Source organism: Platalea leucorodia (assembly GCF_965183815.1).
Source record: "Platalea leucorodia genome assembly, chromosome: 18".
Lineage (NCBI taxonomy): Eukaryota > Metazoa > Chordata > Aves > Pelecaniformes > Threskiornithidae > Platalea > Platalea leucorodia.
In genome coordinates, this window is record NC_138840.1 from 4,815,620 (window position 1) to 4,833,308 (window position 17,689).

At 50.7% G+C, this 17,689-nt stretch overlaps 1 protein-coding gene across 1 annotated transcript; it reads left to right on the forward strand.

The window, feature by feature from the left end:
* The first annotated feature begins 4,656 nt into the window (after positions 1-4,656).
* On the forward strand, positions 4,657-16,199 carry SRSF4 (serine and arginine rich splicing factor 4). Its single transcript, XM_082329464.1, has 6 exons — positions 4,657-4,764; positions 11,106-11,248; positions 12,132-12,244; positions 14,038-14,252; positions 15,128-15,211; positions 15,373-16,199. The coding sequence occupies exons 1-6, from the start codon at positions 4,658-4,660 to the stop codon at positions 16,154-16,156; spliced, it is 1,446 nt and encodes a 481-aa protein (XP_082185590.1). The 5' UTR covers position 4,657; the 3' UTR covers positions 16,157-16,199.
* The last annotated feature ends 1,490 nt before the right edge of the window (positions 16,200-17,689 follow it).

Genomic DNA, 17,689 nt, shown 5'->3' on the forward strand with positions numbered 1-17,689 from the left:
CAATATTTGAAAACATTTTTTTTATTTTACTCTAGTAATGGTACAAGCCCCCTTTTTGCTCTTGCTAAAAAAAAATACCATTAATAATAACAACAGTATTTTATAGTGAGGGCTCTGTGATTGCCTACGCTTCATGAGTTTTGAAACTGTGAGACTGTAGAGACAGGCCAAGAGAACTTGAACAGATTTATTACGGAGAACAAGAAACAATGGCTTATGACTTATTCCTGTCCTAATGTGTTTCTGCCTCTACGACGCTTACGTGCTAAGACCTCTGCTCTTTCTAGTCCAGCCCCCGCTGGGGCCCAGCCCCGTTGCCGGCAGCTGCGGTATTTGGTCCGCAGAGGCAGGTTGGGCAGTGGCGGTGGGCTGGAGCTTGGCCGTGCGGTGGCCCTGGCATGGCAATGGCAGAAGCCGCGGCCAGTACGGCCATCGCAAACCATGGAGCGCAGGACGGAGGCAGGCCAGCCCCGGGGACCGGCACAGCAGCTCCATTTGTCTGGCCGGAGGGCAGCGCGGGGAGTCCCGTGGCCGGTGGGAAGGGAGTGTTTGGGGCAGGCGGTGAGACACGGGGCGGTGAAGCCGTGGATGGAGCAGGCGGTGCCTCCTGGATGCCAGCGGGGCTGTGGCTGCGGTGCCGTTTTGGCGGGGATGGACCGGCACCGCCCGGCCGGGCGGTTGTGTCAGCCCGTGGCTCGGTCGGTGCGGAGCTGGTGGTTGCAGGCGTCTGGGTGTCGTTCTCCTGCTCCGCAGCTCCTACCGCCGGCTGGGCATGAGGTCGTCGTCTTCCCGCGTGGTCTTCCTTCAGCTGGGCGCCCAGCGGGGATGCAGCCGGGGCTCCCTTTCTGTCACCAGCACTTTGTATAAACATGCGGAGGAGGCCGGGGTAATCTCTCCTAAAAAAGGGGTTGTAGTAGAAGAGCAGCTACAGAAGGCAAAGGAGAGGAGTTAGTTGCCGTCATTGCAAGGAGGAGAAAGAGATGCGATAACTAAGCATCTGCATCAGCAGGGACCAACGTGGGCATTAAGAAGGACTCTGGGGCATTTTGAACCTCAAGTGGAGGCCGAATCAAATGTTCGGATGGGGTTTTGTTAAGTAATAACCGCCCTTGTGTTTTGGGCAATTGGGAGCAGAGAAGTGTAGGGTTTTACAAAGCCTAAACACCGATGGAGAAACCCAAATGCCACCAGTTTTGAGGCACGTCAGCATGGAATGGGCATGTTGGGAATAATGTGATGCTGACGTGTATCTTGTCAGCGTTAGACAGAGGCCACAAGAAGATTTAACCTTTTGGTGCAGCCAGATGCAGAGCAAGCACAGAAGCAGCACGATCCGATGGGACTATGTTTCCCTTTCACGGATTTGCTCCCATCCCCATCTCCTACCTTGTAAAGGCTTATTTTATCTGAGTGTGAACCTCTCACCCCCGAATGTCCCGAGGGTTCTTGCGTGTGCGGAGGAACCGACGTACCTTGCCCAGAGCAGAACCTGCTGCTGCTACTGCTTGCAGCTCCTCGATGGAGGCGGATAAGAGCGAATCCCCCTCCATTTTGCAGAAGCCGTGGAGGCTGAGCTGGAGAATGAAGCCTCTCACGGACTCCACTTCAAAGATCGTCAGGGGTCCCCTCCTCGCCAGCACTTCCTCGCTGAAGAGTTTTTCTGCGATGACGACGCAGTTGCCATCGTTGCCCCACCAGATGGACTGGAAGCGATGGCTGCCGACGATCTCCCAGAGGTTCTCGAGGAAGAGGCGGGCTGAAGCCTGGTTGGTGTTGGCACAGCTCTCCGAGAAGGCAAATCGCAGGGTGGGGGCTGGGGATTCATCAGGCAAACCTTGAAGGGCGTTTTCTTCTGCGCGAGGTCCGGTGGCAGCATCCCCAGCGGCTGCCGTCTCGCCTCCTGGCTGGCCAGGAGAAGCTGGAGCTGCCCGCCGATCCGGCTCCTCTGGGCTGGGAGCCCCAGATGTCTCTGGTGATGGCGGCTCCATTTTAAGTACTTTTGCCACAGCGTGGCTGCAACTTCCAGCCGTGGCCCTTTCCCCGAGCAGCCGGGCTTGGTCCTGCCGCGCCGCAGAATGAAGGGCCGTGGCGCCGGCTGCCTGGGGAGTTCTGCAACGTCACGGTGACGCCTGTGTTGCATCACGGTGACATCACAGCGTGGCGCCTGTCTCCTGGCAACGGGAAGCGGAAGATGGAAGAAATTGCTGGAAAGCCCTGGTTTCTTTTCCTGGAGAGAGCTGGTTTGAGCCAAGAAGTGAACCCAAGTGTATCTGCCTTTGGGCAAATCCTGCTCGGGCGGTGCTGTGTCCCGTTGCCCCTGGGAGCTGGTCCCCAGGGAGGGACAGGAAAGGCTGCAGCGCTGGGCATCAAAGTGCCCCAGACCTGAAGTTTTTCCCTTGGGCACCTTGCCCCCGTGCAGAAATGCCCATGCCCTCTTCTACGGAATAACCCCCGCTCTGTGATTTCAGGAGCGCTGCTTCTGTTGCGGCTGTCCACGTACCCAGGTGATGCTCTCAGCTGGCAGCAGGCTCTGCGTGCTGCTCCGTAAGATGAGCTATAAGTGAAACACCACCTAAATATATTTTGCAATTGAAATAAACTGGTGCACCAGCTCAGAACAAGGATTTTGGTTATTTCTTGCACGGCCGTGCAGCACCACGGTGCACCAGTTCAGAACAAGGATTTTGGTTGTTTCTTGCACGGCCGTGATGCAGCACCACGCCGTGCCTCGGGTAATGCCATCCTCCAGCTGAGCACCCCGCAGTTTCAGAGTCAATGCAATATTTTTTCTTTGCCAGAGGGACTTTTTGAGTATCGCCGGTGGAGAGTGGTAAACGGCTGCTCTGCTCCACGGCCGCTGTTTGCTGATGGCAGGGAAGAGCCGCAAGCAGCACGTTTACCTCCCCGGAGGGTGACGTGAGATGGAAAACACCGATATGTCAAATTACTGCGGCAGGGGGGAGTCTCGCTCCTCCAGCTCAGTTTTTGGGAGTGAAAAGGGGGAATTAAGCATCGTACGTTCATTTTCAGGCGTTTTCTGGGTCCGGGGGGGTGAGGAGAAGGGCAGTCGGGCAGGGGCGTTCTCAAGGTTGGAGGGGGCTCCTCTACAACTGCGTTTGCTTTTGGAGGAGCAAACCACTTCGAATTTAAAACTCACAGCCTGTGTTAGCAGCTAAATTTGCCAGGCCATATTAAAGCCATTTTATCCCCTCGTAACCCTTCACGCTCAGACCTCCCTTAGACAAGAGCAAACCAAGAAGCCTACTAGATGTAACCCGCGATAAACTCCTTGCCAGCGTCTGCCCTCTGCTCTCCCAGCACTTTTAAACCCCTTAATATTTTGTATTTTCATTATCCCCGCAGCAAAGCCGCCAGCGTTGGAGGCAGGGCAGCATCGCGTGCCCCAATGCTTTCCTGATCGACGAATAAACGGGGAAAAAAAAGCAAGAAAAGGATCGTTAAGAGCACTATTAAGCATGACATAAAGCAGAAAAATTAATGCAAAGCTTTTATCTCCCTTGTTTATTTGACTCGGCAATAAAATCTAACAAGCTTTAGAGAACTCTCTTACTTTCACAAAATGTTCCCGAGCGCTTACTCCTACACCAGGGCACGAAGGAATAAATAATTAAATTTAACTCTACTTGTCAAACGAGGGGGATCGTGGTTGGAAATCCAGCTGCCGGCGTTCCAGATACACGCTATTTGTTTTTTAGGGGGGTGATGGCGAGGTTTTTTTAGGGGGGTGGCGGCTGCTAAGGCTGAAATGTTCCCGAGAGCCTCTGCTGGGGTTTGGTGGGATTTAGGCATCTGATGTGTCGACTGAGATGATAAAAATAAGTCCCCAAAAATGGCATTTAGGGATCTGCAAGAGGAACGCCGCTGTTCGTCAGTGAGGACGGGGCACGGCTGGGTGCGGCCGGGGTGGGGGTGTCCCCAGGGAGGGGGGACCCCCAGCACCCCAGGCGGTGGGGATGGGGGCCCCCATCCCTGCCTGCATCTGGGGAAGGAGGAGCCCATCGGTATGCGGCGTATTGGGGAGGGGGCACCCCACAAGCCCCCGCCGTATAGGGCACCCCATAAGCACCCTGGCACATAGGGGACCCCCACCCTCCCGCCACCGGCGTGTGGGGACGGGGGACCCCCATCATCGCCGTGTGCATGGGGAAGGGGGAGCCCCGCAAGACCCCCGACCCAAGGCAAGGCGAACCCCAACAACGCCCCGTACATGGGGAGGGGGGACCCCGTAAGCCCCCAGACCCACGGGGAGGGAGGTCCCCACCCACGCCCCGCATATCGGGCAAGTGGGTGCCCCACAAGCCCCCCGACACATGGGGGACCCCCATCAGTGCCCTGTATATAGGGAAAGGGGGGGACGGATACGTCCTCTCCATATGGGGAAGGGGGCCCGCCACCCCCGCCCTGTCTCTGGGGCAGGTGGGCCCACCACGTCCCGTAGCGCACTCCGCACAGCGGCGTGGCCCCTTTAAGAGCCGGGAGGCGGGGAGGGAGGCGTGGCCTCCCATGACGTATCCCCCCCTTATCGCTTCCCCCCCCTCCCGCGCGCCCTGACGTTACGCCGCCGCCTCGCCCCGCCCTCGGCGCGCGCGCTCCGCCGCCGGTGCAGCCCCGCCCCTTCCCGGCCCCGCCGGGCGCGATGCCGCGGGTCTACATCGGCCGCCTCAGCTACCAGGCGCGGGAGCGGGACGTGGAGCGCTTCTTCAAGGGCTACGGCAAGATCCTGGAGGTGGATCTCAAGAACGGGTGAGCGCGGAACGGACCGGCCTTTTTCCGTCGCTCGTCGTCGGTGGAGCGCGGACCGGCCCGGCCCTGGCCCCGGCCCCGGGCGGCGGCTGCGAGGGGCGGGCGGGACGCCCGGGCCTCCCGGGGGGGTGAGGGCGGGCAGGACGCCTGGGTCTGTGTGGTGATGGGGGGGGGGGGGGAGGACGCCTGGGTTCCCATGGCAACCGGGAGGCCTGGGCCTCCATGGTGGGGGGGGGGCGGGGTGGGGGGCAGGACGCCCGGGTTCCCATGGCAACGGGGGGAGCAGCACCCCTGGGTCCCTGCTTCGGTTATGGGGGGGTCCCCTGTGTCCTGCACCCCTCGGGGGGGGGGGGGGGGTCCCTGAGGGCTTCCCCTGCGCCCCCAGGCCCCTGCGCGCCCCAGGCTGAGCACCCAAGGGTGGGCCGGGGCACCCCCCTCCCCAAAACCCGGCTGTGGGGGGCACAGCCCCCGTTCGCAGCCACCCTCGGAGCACCCCGGGGCGGCATCAGCCGGTGGGGGTGTCCTGCCCCCCCCGAGCCCCCCTGAAGCCCTGACCTACCCTGCGTGTTTGTCCCTGGGTGCTGTTCCAGCTCTGCGCAGCACCGAGAGGGTTTGCATCCTGCTCCACCAGGACTTGCCCAAGACGTTCCAGTCTGGATTTTTCAAGAGAAAACAAATTGCTATTTTTGGTGTTGGGTTTTTTTCCCCAACACTTAAAGCCGCCAGCCGCATGAGTGTTGGCGTCTTTACTTTTTCCAAGAAACCCAACTTCAAGTCTTGCTTCGGAAGACTGAGTGGAATATGGATTTTATCGTTATCAGCCAGGAGAGCCAATTATTATTTTTGCTTTAGAGGTTGAGATGAGGAATCTCTTGTAAAAGTTAATCCTTGAGCATTAAAAAAAAAACTCATTAAGTTTAAACACTGGTTGTACTGGTAGGTGGACATATAACAGCTTTATAAGATGAATAAAAGCCATTATTAAAACAAACAAGCGTGCACGTGTCAGTGTTTTCACCAACACAGCTTCAGGTGATGTTGAAGGTTGCCCATGCCTGAAATATTCGAGCGCTCTGCTTTCCAGTCCCACTGTGTATCCTCAAAAGTGGGGTTTTTTTTGGGGGGGTGTCAGTTTTCCTGTTGCTGTTTAAAGCTTCCAAACTAAATATTTCTGTTCCATAGACAGATGTTGGAAAAAACCCCAAACTTTCTTGGCAGATGTGGAACTCCCCAAGTTACATGGCTAATGGACTTGTCCTCTTGCTTTATTGAAAAATATCTACCAAGGACCAGCCCCACAATCCCAGCTCGGCGTTCAGAAATCATCTGCGGGGCGGTGGTGGGGGTGCAGGAGTCGACTTACGGGTGCTCTTGAGTGGCCCAAACTTGTGGCGTCTTAAGTACGAACGGTAACAGGTACAGAGGGGAGAGGGCTCAGCTTGCCTGCATCTAAAATTCGGGTGCTCTGAATGGGATACACTTTGTTCCAGAGCTAAAGTCATTTTTGTCACCTCGCTTGGGGGAGACAGAGTTCAAAAGTTGCAGATAACGGAAGGAAGACGGGAAACTTCAGATAATGTAACTGAGTTGTCGTTCCCCTTGCTGTTTGCCGCTTCTGTAGCGGATTGCTTCAGCTGTGGCTTCGATAGAGCTCAGTCTGTATTTCTGGGATTAACTCAACCATTTAATTCCTCTTTTAGTTGTATATTCTGAAGTTCTTTCAACAGGCTGCTCTTGGTTTGTAGTTAAATTCCAGTTTGACAAAAAATGTACTTGAGCTATCAGATTTTGTGTCTCTTACTTGGGACAGCCTTGTGCTGCACTTTTGCCGGGGGGCTCTGCGGTTTGCTTTGTTCGCCTCCTGATCCTTTCTCCACAACTTATTTTTAGTAGTGCTTAGCAAACGATTAAAAATCACAGCACAGTGTTTGACTTGAGAGATTCTTTCAGTTTCTTCTGGAAATTTGTGGGCTATTTTCGGTGCTCAGCCAGCAGGAGATTAGCCGTTCGGTATTTTAGCAGTTAAGCTGAAATGCTTGAGCAAGAGGATGAAACCGCAATGTGATACAGCGGAGTCCTAAAAGCTTAGCTGGGTCTTGCTTGCTGCTAATTGTAATTGAAGCTTGCGATTCAAAGGCTGAAAGCAATGTTTACCTGAGAGAAGGATGGGAAAATAAAAATATGGTTTCTGTAGGATTCTCCGTTCCAAGTTGCAGTTTCTACGCCCATAGTTTTTATATTCTTTTTTTCCTGCTCAGAACTGCATTGACAACCAGAGCTGTGCGTGGCAGTAGCGTATGTATTGCATGACCAAAAAATTGGACTTTTCAGCTGCTCTTTTATCTTCTAAAAACATGCTAAAAGCTAGCTGTAATAACTCTTAAGAGCTGCAAGCTTTCATTGATGAGGAAAACAATTTGCAATCTCGCTAGCTTAAAAAATAGTTCTACCTGTGTGCTTACCTGCCCTGCATCACCCTGACCAGCTTCCGAGAATTCATGGCTTCATCCTCAAAAATATCTGCATGACAGAGGACTGTAACGGATTGAAGAACACAGATCAAAATTAAAAGCTTCAAACTTCAGTTCTTGCATCTAGCCAGGTTCAAAGTCTGTATTTGTTGCCTAAAGAGAAGCAATTTGATTTCCCTGCGCCATCCCCACCAAAATATTTAATGCCCATTAACTTTAATTAGAGCAATCGGTATTAAAAAAAATAATAACCAAATTGGTGTCACAACATAGCGATACCCAGTACACCTAGGTGATGGTAAGGTGACCTGCTAATGACTTGGTTTTTAATTCCAGTGGATTTGTGGATTTTTTTTTTTTTCCTTTGCTAATAGGCTGAATAAGGTGAGATTTTAATTTCTTTTTGCTTTAAGGTGTTCAGTTGTGCTAGAAGACCAGAAATGCTCAGCGATGTTTGTCATTAGTGCGGAAACTTCAAAGGATCACCACTAAATCTTAAATTTAAATAGTTTAAGTATTGAAATTCAAATATTTGTTGAGGTTGTAACTTCAGTGACTCATTTAAATGAGTGATTTTCTTTCAAGCGGCCTGAAGATGCTTTTCCTTGATAAGGCCCTGCTCCTGGCCGCAGCCTCCTCGGCGCGGGAGGGCTGGCAGGCAGCGTGCCGCCTGCGTCTCTGCCGTGCCTCTGCCTGGCTACGGCGCGGGCGAGCAGCCCGAATGGATCGCGAGCCGTCTACAAGTTAACTTTCAGGAGCATTTTCTAGGGCCGGACACATTGCATCTTTATTCCAAACGAAGCAGAAGCCAGGAATCGGTTTTTCATGTGTTTCCTCCTCTGCGGCTGCTCGTCAACGCCTGCTTGCCCCAACCTCGCGCATCCAGAGGCGACGGAGGAGCGATGAGGTGCAATGAGCTCGTTTTGAAGATATCTGTCCGTAGGAAGCAATTGCGTAATGTGAAATTCAGAAAACTGCCAAACCATCAACTCGATTTGTTGAGAGCGGGGCGAGAGTTGAGCAGGTCTCTGTTGGGAACCCGCGAAGCAGCGGCTGAATCGACCCCGCAGCCGCGGGCCAGGCGCGGACGGATTGCCGCCCATCTAAGCCTCACGGATTTCTAGCCGGCGTTGGCAAAGGGCAGGGCCAGCAGCTTTCAGCTCCTTCTCGGCGCACGGGGCTCGTGCTTTTGGGCTCCAGCACCAGCCGTCGATGAGTGGAGGCGGAAAATGGGCACCTGGGGAATGCCATAGAGGTGGGCTTCGTGCTGGTGCCGGTGGGCTTTTTTGTCCTTTCACTTTGGGTTTAAAAAACAAAAAACCCCGCCTTTTCGGAGGTTCAGGTTATTGGAATTGCTTGGGCTAAGGACATACTCCTGTAGCTTTTCCCTTTTTTGAGTCATGAACAGAAAATGGTGTTGCTTCACATCAGCTGAAGTAAATTGCATTGACATTTTTAGTAAGTAGCTTTATGCCACATATGAAGTAGTAATAGTAGACATTTAAAAGAAGATTTACTTGCGCTGCTGTCGTATCACAGCAGGTTCAGATTGCTGTAGTTAAGGCTGTGTCAGCAGTTGTGGCTTTCTGTGGTGTAAAACTGCTTCTGAAGGTTTTTGATTCCTGTTTTTAGATCATATGGTGCAATGTTATACATATTTAACAGGTGGACCAGTATTACTTTCATTTAGGAGTGATGTGGGCTATGATTTTTAGTATTCTTTAAAAGCAAGTAATCTCAAGGTTTGTAGGAGAGGGACTTGCTGGAGGTGCTGTGCCTCGTCTGGGGTGCGAGACGGGTGGCCGGGCCCCCCCAGCAACTCCTGGGTGCACTTCTGGGAAGAACAAGTTCAATACTGGACTCGGATCGAATCCAGATATTCCTCTCTTATTCTAGCTTCAAATCTCTGTGCATTTATTGTCTCGAAAGTGCTGGTGCGTACCAGGCACTTCACCTTGTAAGTAATTGCTTTTAGGGTGCGATCTCGTTTAAACGTTTGAGCTCGCTTGCTCTATTTCTGGAATTGAAGGGAAGGAGGTTGCAATTTGAATGGTTTTATAATGACTGTGATTGTTTCAATTGTTATAAATCAATCAATCACGCTTGTTTCTTCCATGGAACTACAGCACTTGCATGCGAAAGCAGCCACCTAAGTTGTGGTGTTTGGAGTCGTTCTGAAGTATTTTGTTAATACGGGCACCATTACTCTGCAAAGCGGTAGCCATGGCTGGGGGAGGTAGTGAGAAGGCTTAAAAAAAGTGACCTAAAAGTGGAGGCCAGCATTTTTGTATCGGGGGGTTGTTCTTCTGGATTATTTAAAACACCAGCACTCACAAAAATTTCCCCCTGTGGCTTGCGAAGGCCCGAGTTCAGGATTGCGTCTTTGCCTACGGCGGCCGGAGGTTGCGGCCGAAGCGAGGCTGCCGCTGCGCGCGGGGCTGCAGCATCCTCGGCCGTTGCCTGCGGGACGCTGGAGCCTGGAGCTGGTCTTGGCAGCTGCCTGAGGGAGAAGCGATTTCAACGGCAGGCAGCCTCTGAACTCCGATAAACAGCGCTCTGATGCTTTTTGTCCTCTTTCCCCTGGCCCGTCGGGATAATGGGCATCTACGCAACGTTGGCTTTTAAATAGGTGTTTGACTCTTGTCAGGTCAGGAATTGGCAGGCTCGAGTTTTGCTTCAGTGCCGCTGTGAGTTTGGTCTGCAGCCGTAAGCAAGTCACCGGCTTGTCCCTGAGCACCAGCTGTAAGAAATTATTTAAAAGCCCTACGCTCGGTCTTTGGGAACCTCGGGCCCGCGGGGATTAGGCGCTTGCAGCAGCCTGACGTTGGCACTGGTGTCTGTGGCACCCCGAAGATTAAACGCTGGCTCGTGTTCATCTTTGGTAATAGGAAACCGATGCCACAGAGTTCATTTTAATGTCGAAATTAAGCATTTTTTTTTTTTTTTTTTCAATTGGTATCCTTCCTCTTGCACTTGATCTGCCCGTGACTTCCAAGTCTTGAGCAAGGCTAGCGCAGCAGATGTTATCAAAGACAAAACTTGGTCTGCTTCTCTCTGGCCCTGCACCCTGTGCTGCCCTTGCAAGGCCTCTTGGCCGCAGCTGGACTCTTCGTTTGCCCGGGGAATTTGTTCCTGGTTGCTGTTGCTGCATTTTCTTACGTCTCTTAAAAAGGTTTGGACTCTCCAGGCTCTCTTAAATGCTCGGATATTGGAAATATAGTGGGCGTAAAACACTTTCTCAGCAGTACCTGGGAAGCTGCAAGTATCTCAGCAGGTGGAAGATCTGTCCTGTTGCATGAGCACGTTTTCTTACCCAGCCCATTGGTACTGTCCACAGTCAAGAGTAAAATGAGTCTGATTGATTGAAAAAAAAAAAAAAAAAGAATCCCTTTTCCTAACCTGCCTTTGTGTTTTATTTCTTGTCGGACCTTTTGTGCAGGCTGTACAGACCACTTGTGTCTACAGAGATGAACGAATGTTTCCGTTTGAAGCGTAGGAATTAAGGTAGCTTCCTAATCGAACCAGGAATGAACCCAGGGCTCTTCAAAAATCAGGATAAATCCTAATCCGTGGAACATCTATTCTGCCATATCTGTCAAATGCCATGCCAGCCTCACTGCTGTTGAGCAAATGTATTGACTAAAGCAGGATAGCACCGCGTTTCGTGGGTTTGTGGGGTAGCGCTCGTGGCCTTGAAGCCTTCAGTAGCCTTCGGCCAGTTGCAGCCGGTGGCCGTCTCAAGGACAGCAGCGGAGAGGCACGCTCCTCGGGCTCTGCAGAACCCCGCCGTGGGCTGCGACTTGGTTTTGAGCCCAGATACCTCGGGTTCAGTTCCTTCCCGGTGATTCTTTTTTCTCTCCCTCTCTCTAGGTACGGCTTTGTTGAGTTTGACGATCTGCGAGATGCAGATGATGCCGTTTATGAGCTAAATGGTAAAGATCTTTGTGGGGAGAGAGTGATCGTTGAGCATGCCAGAGGCCCACGTCGTGACAGCAGTTACGGTTCTGGACGCAGTAAGCACTAACATGCATTTGTATCCGTGACTTATTTTAAATAAAACATTTTTTGCTCATTTTTCTTTAAAAAAAAAAAAAAGTAATTTTAAAAGACAATGACATGAAGTTGTGAATAGTGTTCTGTAACTGTAAATGTAACTGTCGATCTGAATATTTATTAACTTGTTTGCTGTATTAAAGTATTTTAATTGATAAATTAATAAACACAATTTCTCGTACCATTTTTATTATTATCATTTCGTTTTAACTATTTGAATGGTTTATTTGCAATGTGATGTTTAACATAGCCTTAACAAAGACCTCAATGTTTTAATTGAAAGAGTCCTTTGAGGCTAAGATGACTGCCCGTTCCATTTGCTGACCTTGGGTTACCTTTCCATGAGTGGCTCTTTGACCTTTGTGGCCCTTGGCTGACCAAAAAAGGAAGCCATGTGACGACCGCAAGCTTTTCCCATTAGACCTGGGTGGTGAGGACCCCAAGGGTTAGAGACAGATGAGATTAATCTGAAATAGGTGCCTGAAAAGCTTTATTCATGTCAGATATTCAGAAAGCTTTAAGCAATGTAAGTAACATGAGTAAACTGGCTTAATTCGGTTTCTTCTTTCAAACGGTTTTAAAAATAACTTTAATTGCATGTTAATTGTAGCGTAATTATAATCACGTGCGTTGTTTTAATTATGTGCTTGTAGTAAATTTTTTTTTTAATGCTTTGGATCTTTGTAACGTTTTATAGAAGGGGGATTGAATTTAGACTAGCGGGTGGGTGAATTTTTAATGTATTTGCGATCATACGGGGCAGAACAGTTTTCGTCCGGGATGTAGCGAGAGCGCTCCAATTCCCTAGTTGAAGTACTGCTGTCTGCTTGTCACCTCCTAAAGGTGGATATGGTTATAGAAGAAGCGGAAGAGATAAGTACGGTCCTCCTACCCGTACAGAATACAGATTGATTGTGGAAAATTTGTCAAGCCGCTGCAGTTGGCAAGATCTTAAGGTATGGGGCCCCTTTCTTTACCCTCTCTCTATGAAAGAGCACAAAGGGTAAAAAAGTTAGCTTCCATTTCAACAAGGAAAAACGGTATACGCTCGTGTTCTTGACTCCCAGCTTGTTAATAAGTCGGTGTGCTCCTATGCATACAAGCAGATTTTGGAGGTAATACACACAGTAAGTCGATGTGGAAGCGTCGTTGCATATATGAAATCATTAATGCAACGTTGGGAGTTGCAGCTGCAGGCTCGGTGCCATGGAGGGAATAACTTTTTTCCTTAACACAAACCAACATCACGTACAGATGTGTTTTACCTTCTCTTTAAGCCCTGTCGAAACACTTTAATCGTGCCAGTGGTAGGAGTCACTAGAGATGGAGGAGTTCGCCCTTGTCACTTTGGATTTTACTCATCAACTTGCAAGGTGCTAGAGCTGTTTGGAAACGATAGCATCGTTCTTGCACAGCCTCTGTTAAGAATTTCCACACCATGTAAAGCTGTTTTAAAGAGAGTTTCAGGGAAAGGATGCTTCCAGAATGAGCAATCGCGCCAAACCTCTGCCAAAAGCTAGTATTTTCTCCCAAGTCTGAAGGAGTGGAACGTGATTCTTGGCAGGGGAAGCATTGGGTAACGCTGCGTAGCCCACACTGCCTCCGAGTACGCTGGAGGTGAAGCGTTGACTCGTGATTATCTACATCGGGGACGGGGGGCAGGACAGGGAGCAGAATTTCAATAGTAGGTGCAAAAAGGTAGTGTTTCCTTATCAAACTTAGCAGCAATGGTTAAAAACACTTGTTCTTACAGGAACGCTTGCTTTTACGGTTCTCTTTTAAGGATGTGTAAAATTTGTTCTAAACAAACTTTGACGTAGTAGAAACTGGTCTGTAATTGAATATGTAGCACTAGTTCAGGTACGTACTGAGATGATTCTTCAAACGTCTTCTGTTGTTAATGCTTCACGCCATCAATAGCTTGTCTTTGCTTCTGGTGTTAAAAATTGTAAGTAGAGCATGGCATGATTAATCCTCTACTGGATGCGTTGCTTTTTTTGGAATAGCTTTCCTTTCAGTGTACTTAAGGTGGGAGTAGCTGGGTTGAAAACAGACCAAACCGGAGTTCTGTGCCCCGTTTCCATTGCGGCCAAAGCCCGCAGCGGCTGACAGCCGGCCCTGGCTGACGGCTCGCTCAAAGCGGGGCAGAACGGCCCTCCCCGATCAACAGAGGTGTTCAGTAATCGAAACAGAGAAGCTGGGAAGCATGAAGTGGGAGAATGAACTGAGCGTTTACTTGTGTGGGGGTTTCTTCCAGCAGAATGATGAGATCTGTTCCCTAGGCGGAGGGCGAAGGGAGGCCCGCTTGCCTGTAGTCTTCTTGCCTCTTTACATTCAACCTTTTAAGTTTATCAGCTTTCCCTTTGAAAAAATGATTGGGAGAGCAAGCATTTTATTTCTTTAATCACTTTTATAATTTGAAACTTATCATAGTCCAGAGCATATTCGATATCAGGCTCAAGATGGGACACCTTAAATTATCGTTTGGCTCAAAACTGTCAACGCCGCTGTTGGTTTGCGGTACCACCACCGTGGTTCTAATCGCACAAACTCTGTGAAATCGTAGTGGGTTATTTGGCTTGCTCAGAAACCTTGGCGTTAGCCCCGCAAACGCTGTTTGGTTAAAACCCTTGCTGACATCTGTGTGAACAGAAGAGGCTCAGTGAGCATCGTTGCAGAAATGAGCAGGGCCAGCCTGCAGGCCTGGCTCTGGATTCGAGGCAATGGCTATTCTGTCCTCTTCCTCTAGGATTATATGCGTCAGGCAGGGGAAGTGACATATGCAGATGCACACAAAGGAAGGAAAAATGAAGGTGTGATTGAGTTCAAATCCTATTCTGACATGAAAAGAGCCCTTGAAAAGCTGGACGGGACAGAAGTAAATGGCAGAAAGATTAGATTAGTGGAAGACAGACCTGGATCGAGACGGCGCCGCTCTTACTCCCGAAGCCGAAGCCATTCGAGGTATGTCTCTCTCTAGTGTAGCTCAGGCTGAATCTGGCTGCAATTATGTGAATACACAGCAGGTTCCACAACACCTTGGAAGTGTTCAGAGTTCCCAATAAATCTAATTTTTGAGAATGTATTAGTTACCTGCAAGTAAGCAAGGGAGATGAGGCCTCTGTTCAGAGGCGTCTTCCTCGGTGAACGGGTGTATCCGCCAGCTGAACGCCTGACAGCGTGCTGCTGCTCTTCCCAGCTGCATCGGGTCCATCGTCCCTGCCGTCTTGCAGGAGGAGGCTGCATGGCAGGCGGAGCTGCGTGCGCAGAATTTAACAGAAGGTGCTGTTAGCACTCCAGCTCTGAACGTCGTGTTCTGCTGAGAGCACCATGACGAACAGTTCGGTCTCGGCCTGGGAACCCCCGCCCCTTCCCTGTTGCTCAGAGATTCGCTGTTTCGTTGTACGATCGAGAGAACCGCTTCAGCACGCAACACCGAGTATTTTCCCCTTCCCGTTCTGGGGTAGAACTTGTTGTCGCAAGAAAACTCGGGCAAACTTTTGCTGTTCGTAGAACAGCTTGCTTAGGAAATCAAAGCCCGAATCAAAGCTTTATCCTAGTGTCTCACGGGATTCAAATGCTGACTTGATTGGGAAAGTGATTCTCACTGCCTTATCTTAAGTAAGGTTGCCTGTTTGCTTCCAGATTAGCAACCCCGCTCGCTTCCAGACGTGGCAGCAGGGGCCGAGCAGTGGGGAGGGGGGTACCCTGTCTGTAACCTTACGGCGTAACGCTCTCGCCCTTCGGCTGCTTGAAAGGTGCTTTACCCGCAGGGGACCGGGGGATCGCAGGCTCTCCGTGCGCGTGTGCTAATGTTGAGCTGATTGATTTTGTTCCAGGTCTCGCTCTCGAAGCAGACATTCTCATAAGAGCAGGAGCCGCAGTGCCAGTAGTAGTCGCTCCAAGAGTAGATCAAGATCCAGGTATGTCTCTGTGTGGGAAGAAATTAAATGGGAACCATCATCCTAAATTTGCAGTAGGAACACTGTTTTTCTTTTCCCTGCCGTATTATGCACAGTATTTAAGCGCCAGTCAAATCCAAGCCGTGCTAAAGCGGAGCTGTCTCTTGCCTTTGCGCTTTCAGGTCTGTGTCCCGTTCCAGAAGCAAGAGCCGTAGTCGAAGCAAGAGCCGTAGCAGAGGCCAAAAAGAGAAAAGCAGGACTCCAAGTAAAGAGGATAAAAGTAGGAGCCGCAGCAGGAGTGCAGAGAAATCCCGAAACAAAAGTAAAGATAAATCCGAGGGCGCTCTCCATAACAGTGACGAGAAAACAAAGAGCAGGAGCCGCAGCAAGGAAAAGAGTAGGAGCAGGAGTGGGAGTAAGGACAGGGGAGAGACGAGGGAGAGCATGAGGAGCAGGAGCAAGGAGAAGAGTAGAAGCAAAGACAGGGAGAAGAGCATTAGCAAGGCTAGAAGCAGGAGCAAGAGCAGGGACGAGAGTAGGAGCAGGAGCCACAGTAAGGATAAAAGGAAAAGCAGGAAGAGAAGCAGGGATGACAGCAGGAGTAGAAGCAGGAGCCGCAGCAAGAGTGAGAAAAGCAAGAGGCGCAGCAAGCGCGACAGCAAACCAAGTAGCAAGAAGAAAAGGAAGGAGAGCCACGAGCGGTCCAGGTCAGCCTCCAAAGAAAAGGAGCATCTAAAATCAGATTCTGACAAAAAGGAGGCAAGGGGTGAGGGGGAGGATGCAGCCGCACGTCGGGTGTCCCGCTCCAGGTCTAGGTCGATTTCCAAGTCAAAACCAAATCTCAAATCAGATTCTCGTTCCAGGTCTAAATCTGTTTCAAAGCCTAGGTCCCGGTCCAAGTCTAGATCTAGGTCTGCCTCTAGGTCACACTCCCGATCGCGGTCAAGGTCTCGCTCCAGATCCTAACCTTGCCGCGACCACGCTTGGAACGGTTGGAAAAGTCTTTTGTACGTGTTTAGTAGTTGTAGCGCAAGTGATTGAAGTAGAAAACCTGTCGATGCTGTATATTTTTAACAACCCTGATGGTATGTCTGTCACCGTGAGCTGCGGCGCTCCCTCCCTGCAATGCTCTCTGGCGCAAGGCTCTTCAGCTCATTTTCTCTCCGACAGAAGGGTTCTCTTTAAATATAACTCTTCCCAGAGCACCGAACTTGGCCTCTTTGCCAGGAGGAGCCTTGCAGAGGACGAGCGCTGCACCTCGGTGGGTCTAGGAGGTTGCAGTGGTGACCGATAGGTAGGTACGGCGGCTTCAGCAGTCTTCGCCCTCGAACTGACGCCCTTTGATGTATGCCATTTCGTGGAAGTGCTAAGTCTTAAGTTTCATACTACTTTCGTTTCATATTTTTTGGACTTAAAGTTGTGAATAGCACAGTCAAAAGGAAAAAAAAAAAATAGGTACTTGCAGTAATCCATAGGGAAAAGAAGTATAGTTCCATATTCTGGTATTGTGACAATATCCTTGTTTTATATTAAATTTTTTTATTTTATTTTTCCCTGTCTTGCAAAGTACAGTGATTCCTGTTTCCATGAGATTTGAATAAAGACTATTTTTGCTTGATGACATTTGGTGGTGGTTCCATGGAGTTGTGTTGTGACTTGTCACCGTTTTCTGTCGATGGGCGCGGGCTTGCGCTTGCAGAGGGGCTACTCGCGGCGAACGGGTTCTTGGTTTAGAAAGCCGCTTCGTGCTAAAGGCAGTCGCGCCGCTCGAATACGATCCAGTTGAAATAACTCATTTCTCTGGAAACACTTACTGTTTGGAGCTTTAACATCGCAGTAAGGAGAAGAATACAGGAGGATGAACCAGAAGCAGTAGTGAAGGTGACGGGCCTGCTGTCCACCGTCCGTGTAAACGGAGCGCGGGGAGCTTCGCCTCCCGTCGCGCCGGGAAGAAAACTTCTCACCCGCTTCACTCGCTCGACGCAAGTCAGCTGAAATCATTTTGTCCCACCACGTCTTAGGCGTTAGGCAGCTGATGCTGGAGGTGAGCGTGGCTGGCACGGAAAGGTGCTTTTCTGCTTTTTCCTTTATTCTGTAGCTCGCCGGTCCAATCCTTTCCTCGTTCGCACCGTCGGCCTTTCTGCCGCACCCTTGGGAACCGACGGGGAAAGCAGCAGGATGCTTTCACGGGTGGTTTTCTACTCTAGCACACGCGGCAAGAGAACGCGAAGCCGTCGCAACCGTTTGCTTCTGGTTCTTCTTTGATGTCGTGATCCCTGATGGTGAGTTTGGGGTTTCGGTCGTGAGCCATGGCTTCCTCAATAGGACGGACGTTAGGCTTGGACAGCGCGAACCAGCCTTCGCTCTGGGCACTGCGCAGCACCCCCTGTTTGTCTTAATGTCCCCCAAAAATGCAGGGGGGGGAGTTGTGGTGTGGGGATTTCCAGTCACAGAGCGAAGGTCCGGTTCGTGTGCGACCCTTTCCTGGAAGGGAGCTGC

Coding starts and splice junctions, on each gene's coding strand:
- SRSF4 (XM_082329464.1), top strand. CDS start 4,658: ATGCCGCGGGTCTACATCGGCCGCCTCAGCTACCAGGCGCGGGAGCGG. Junction 4,765..11,105: donor GAGGTGGATCTCAAGAACGG/GTGAGCGCGGAA, acceptor CCCTCTCTCTAG/GTACGGCTTTGTTGAGTTTG. Junction 15,212..15,372: donor AAGAGTAGATCAAGATCCAG/GTATGTCTCTGT, acceptor TTGCGCTTTCAG/GTCTGTGTCCCGTTCCAGAA.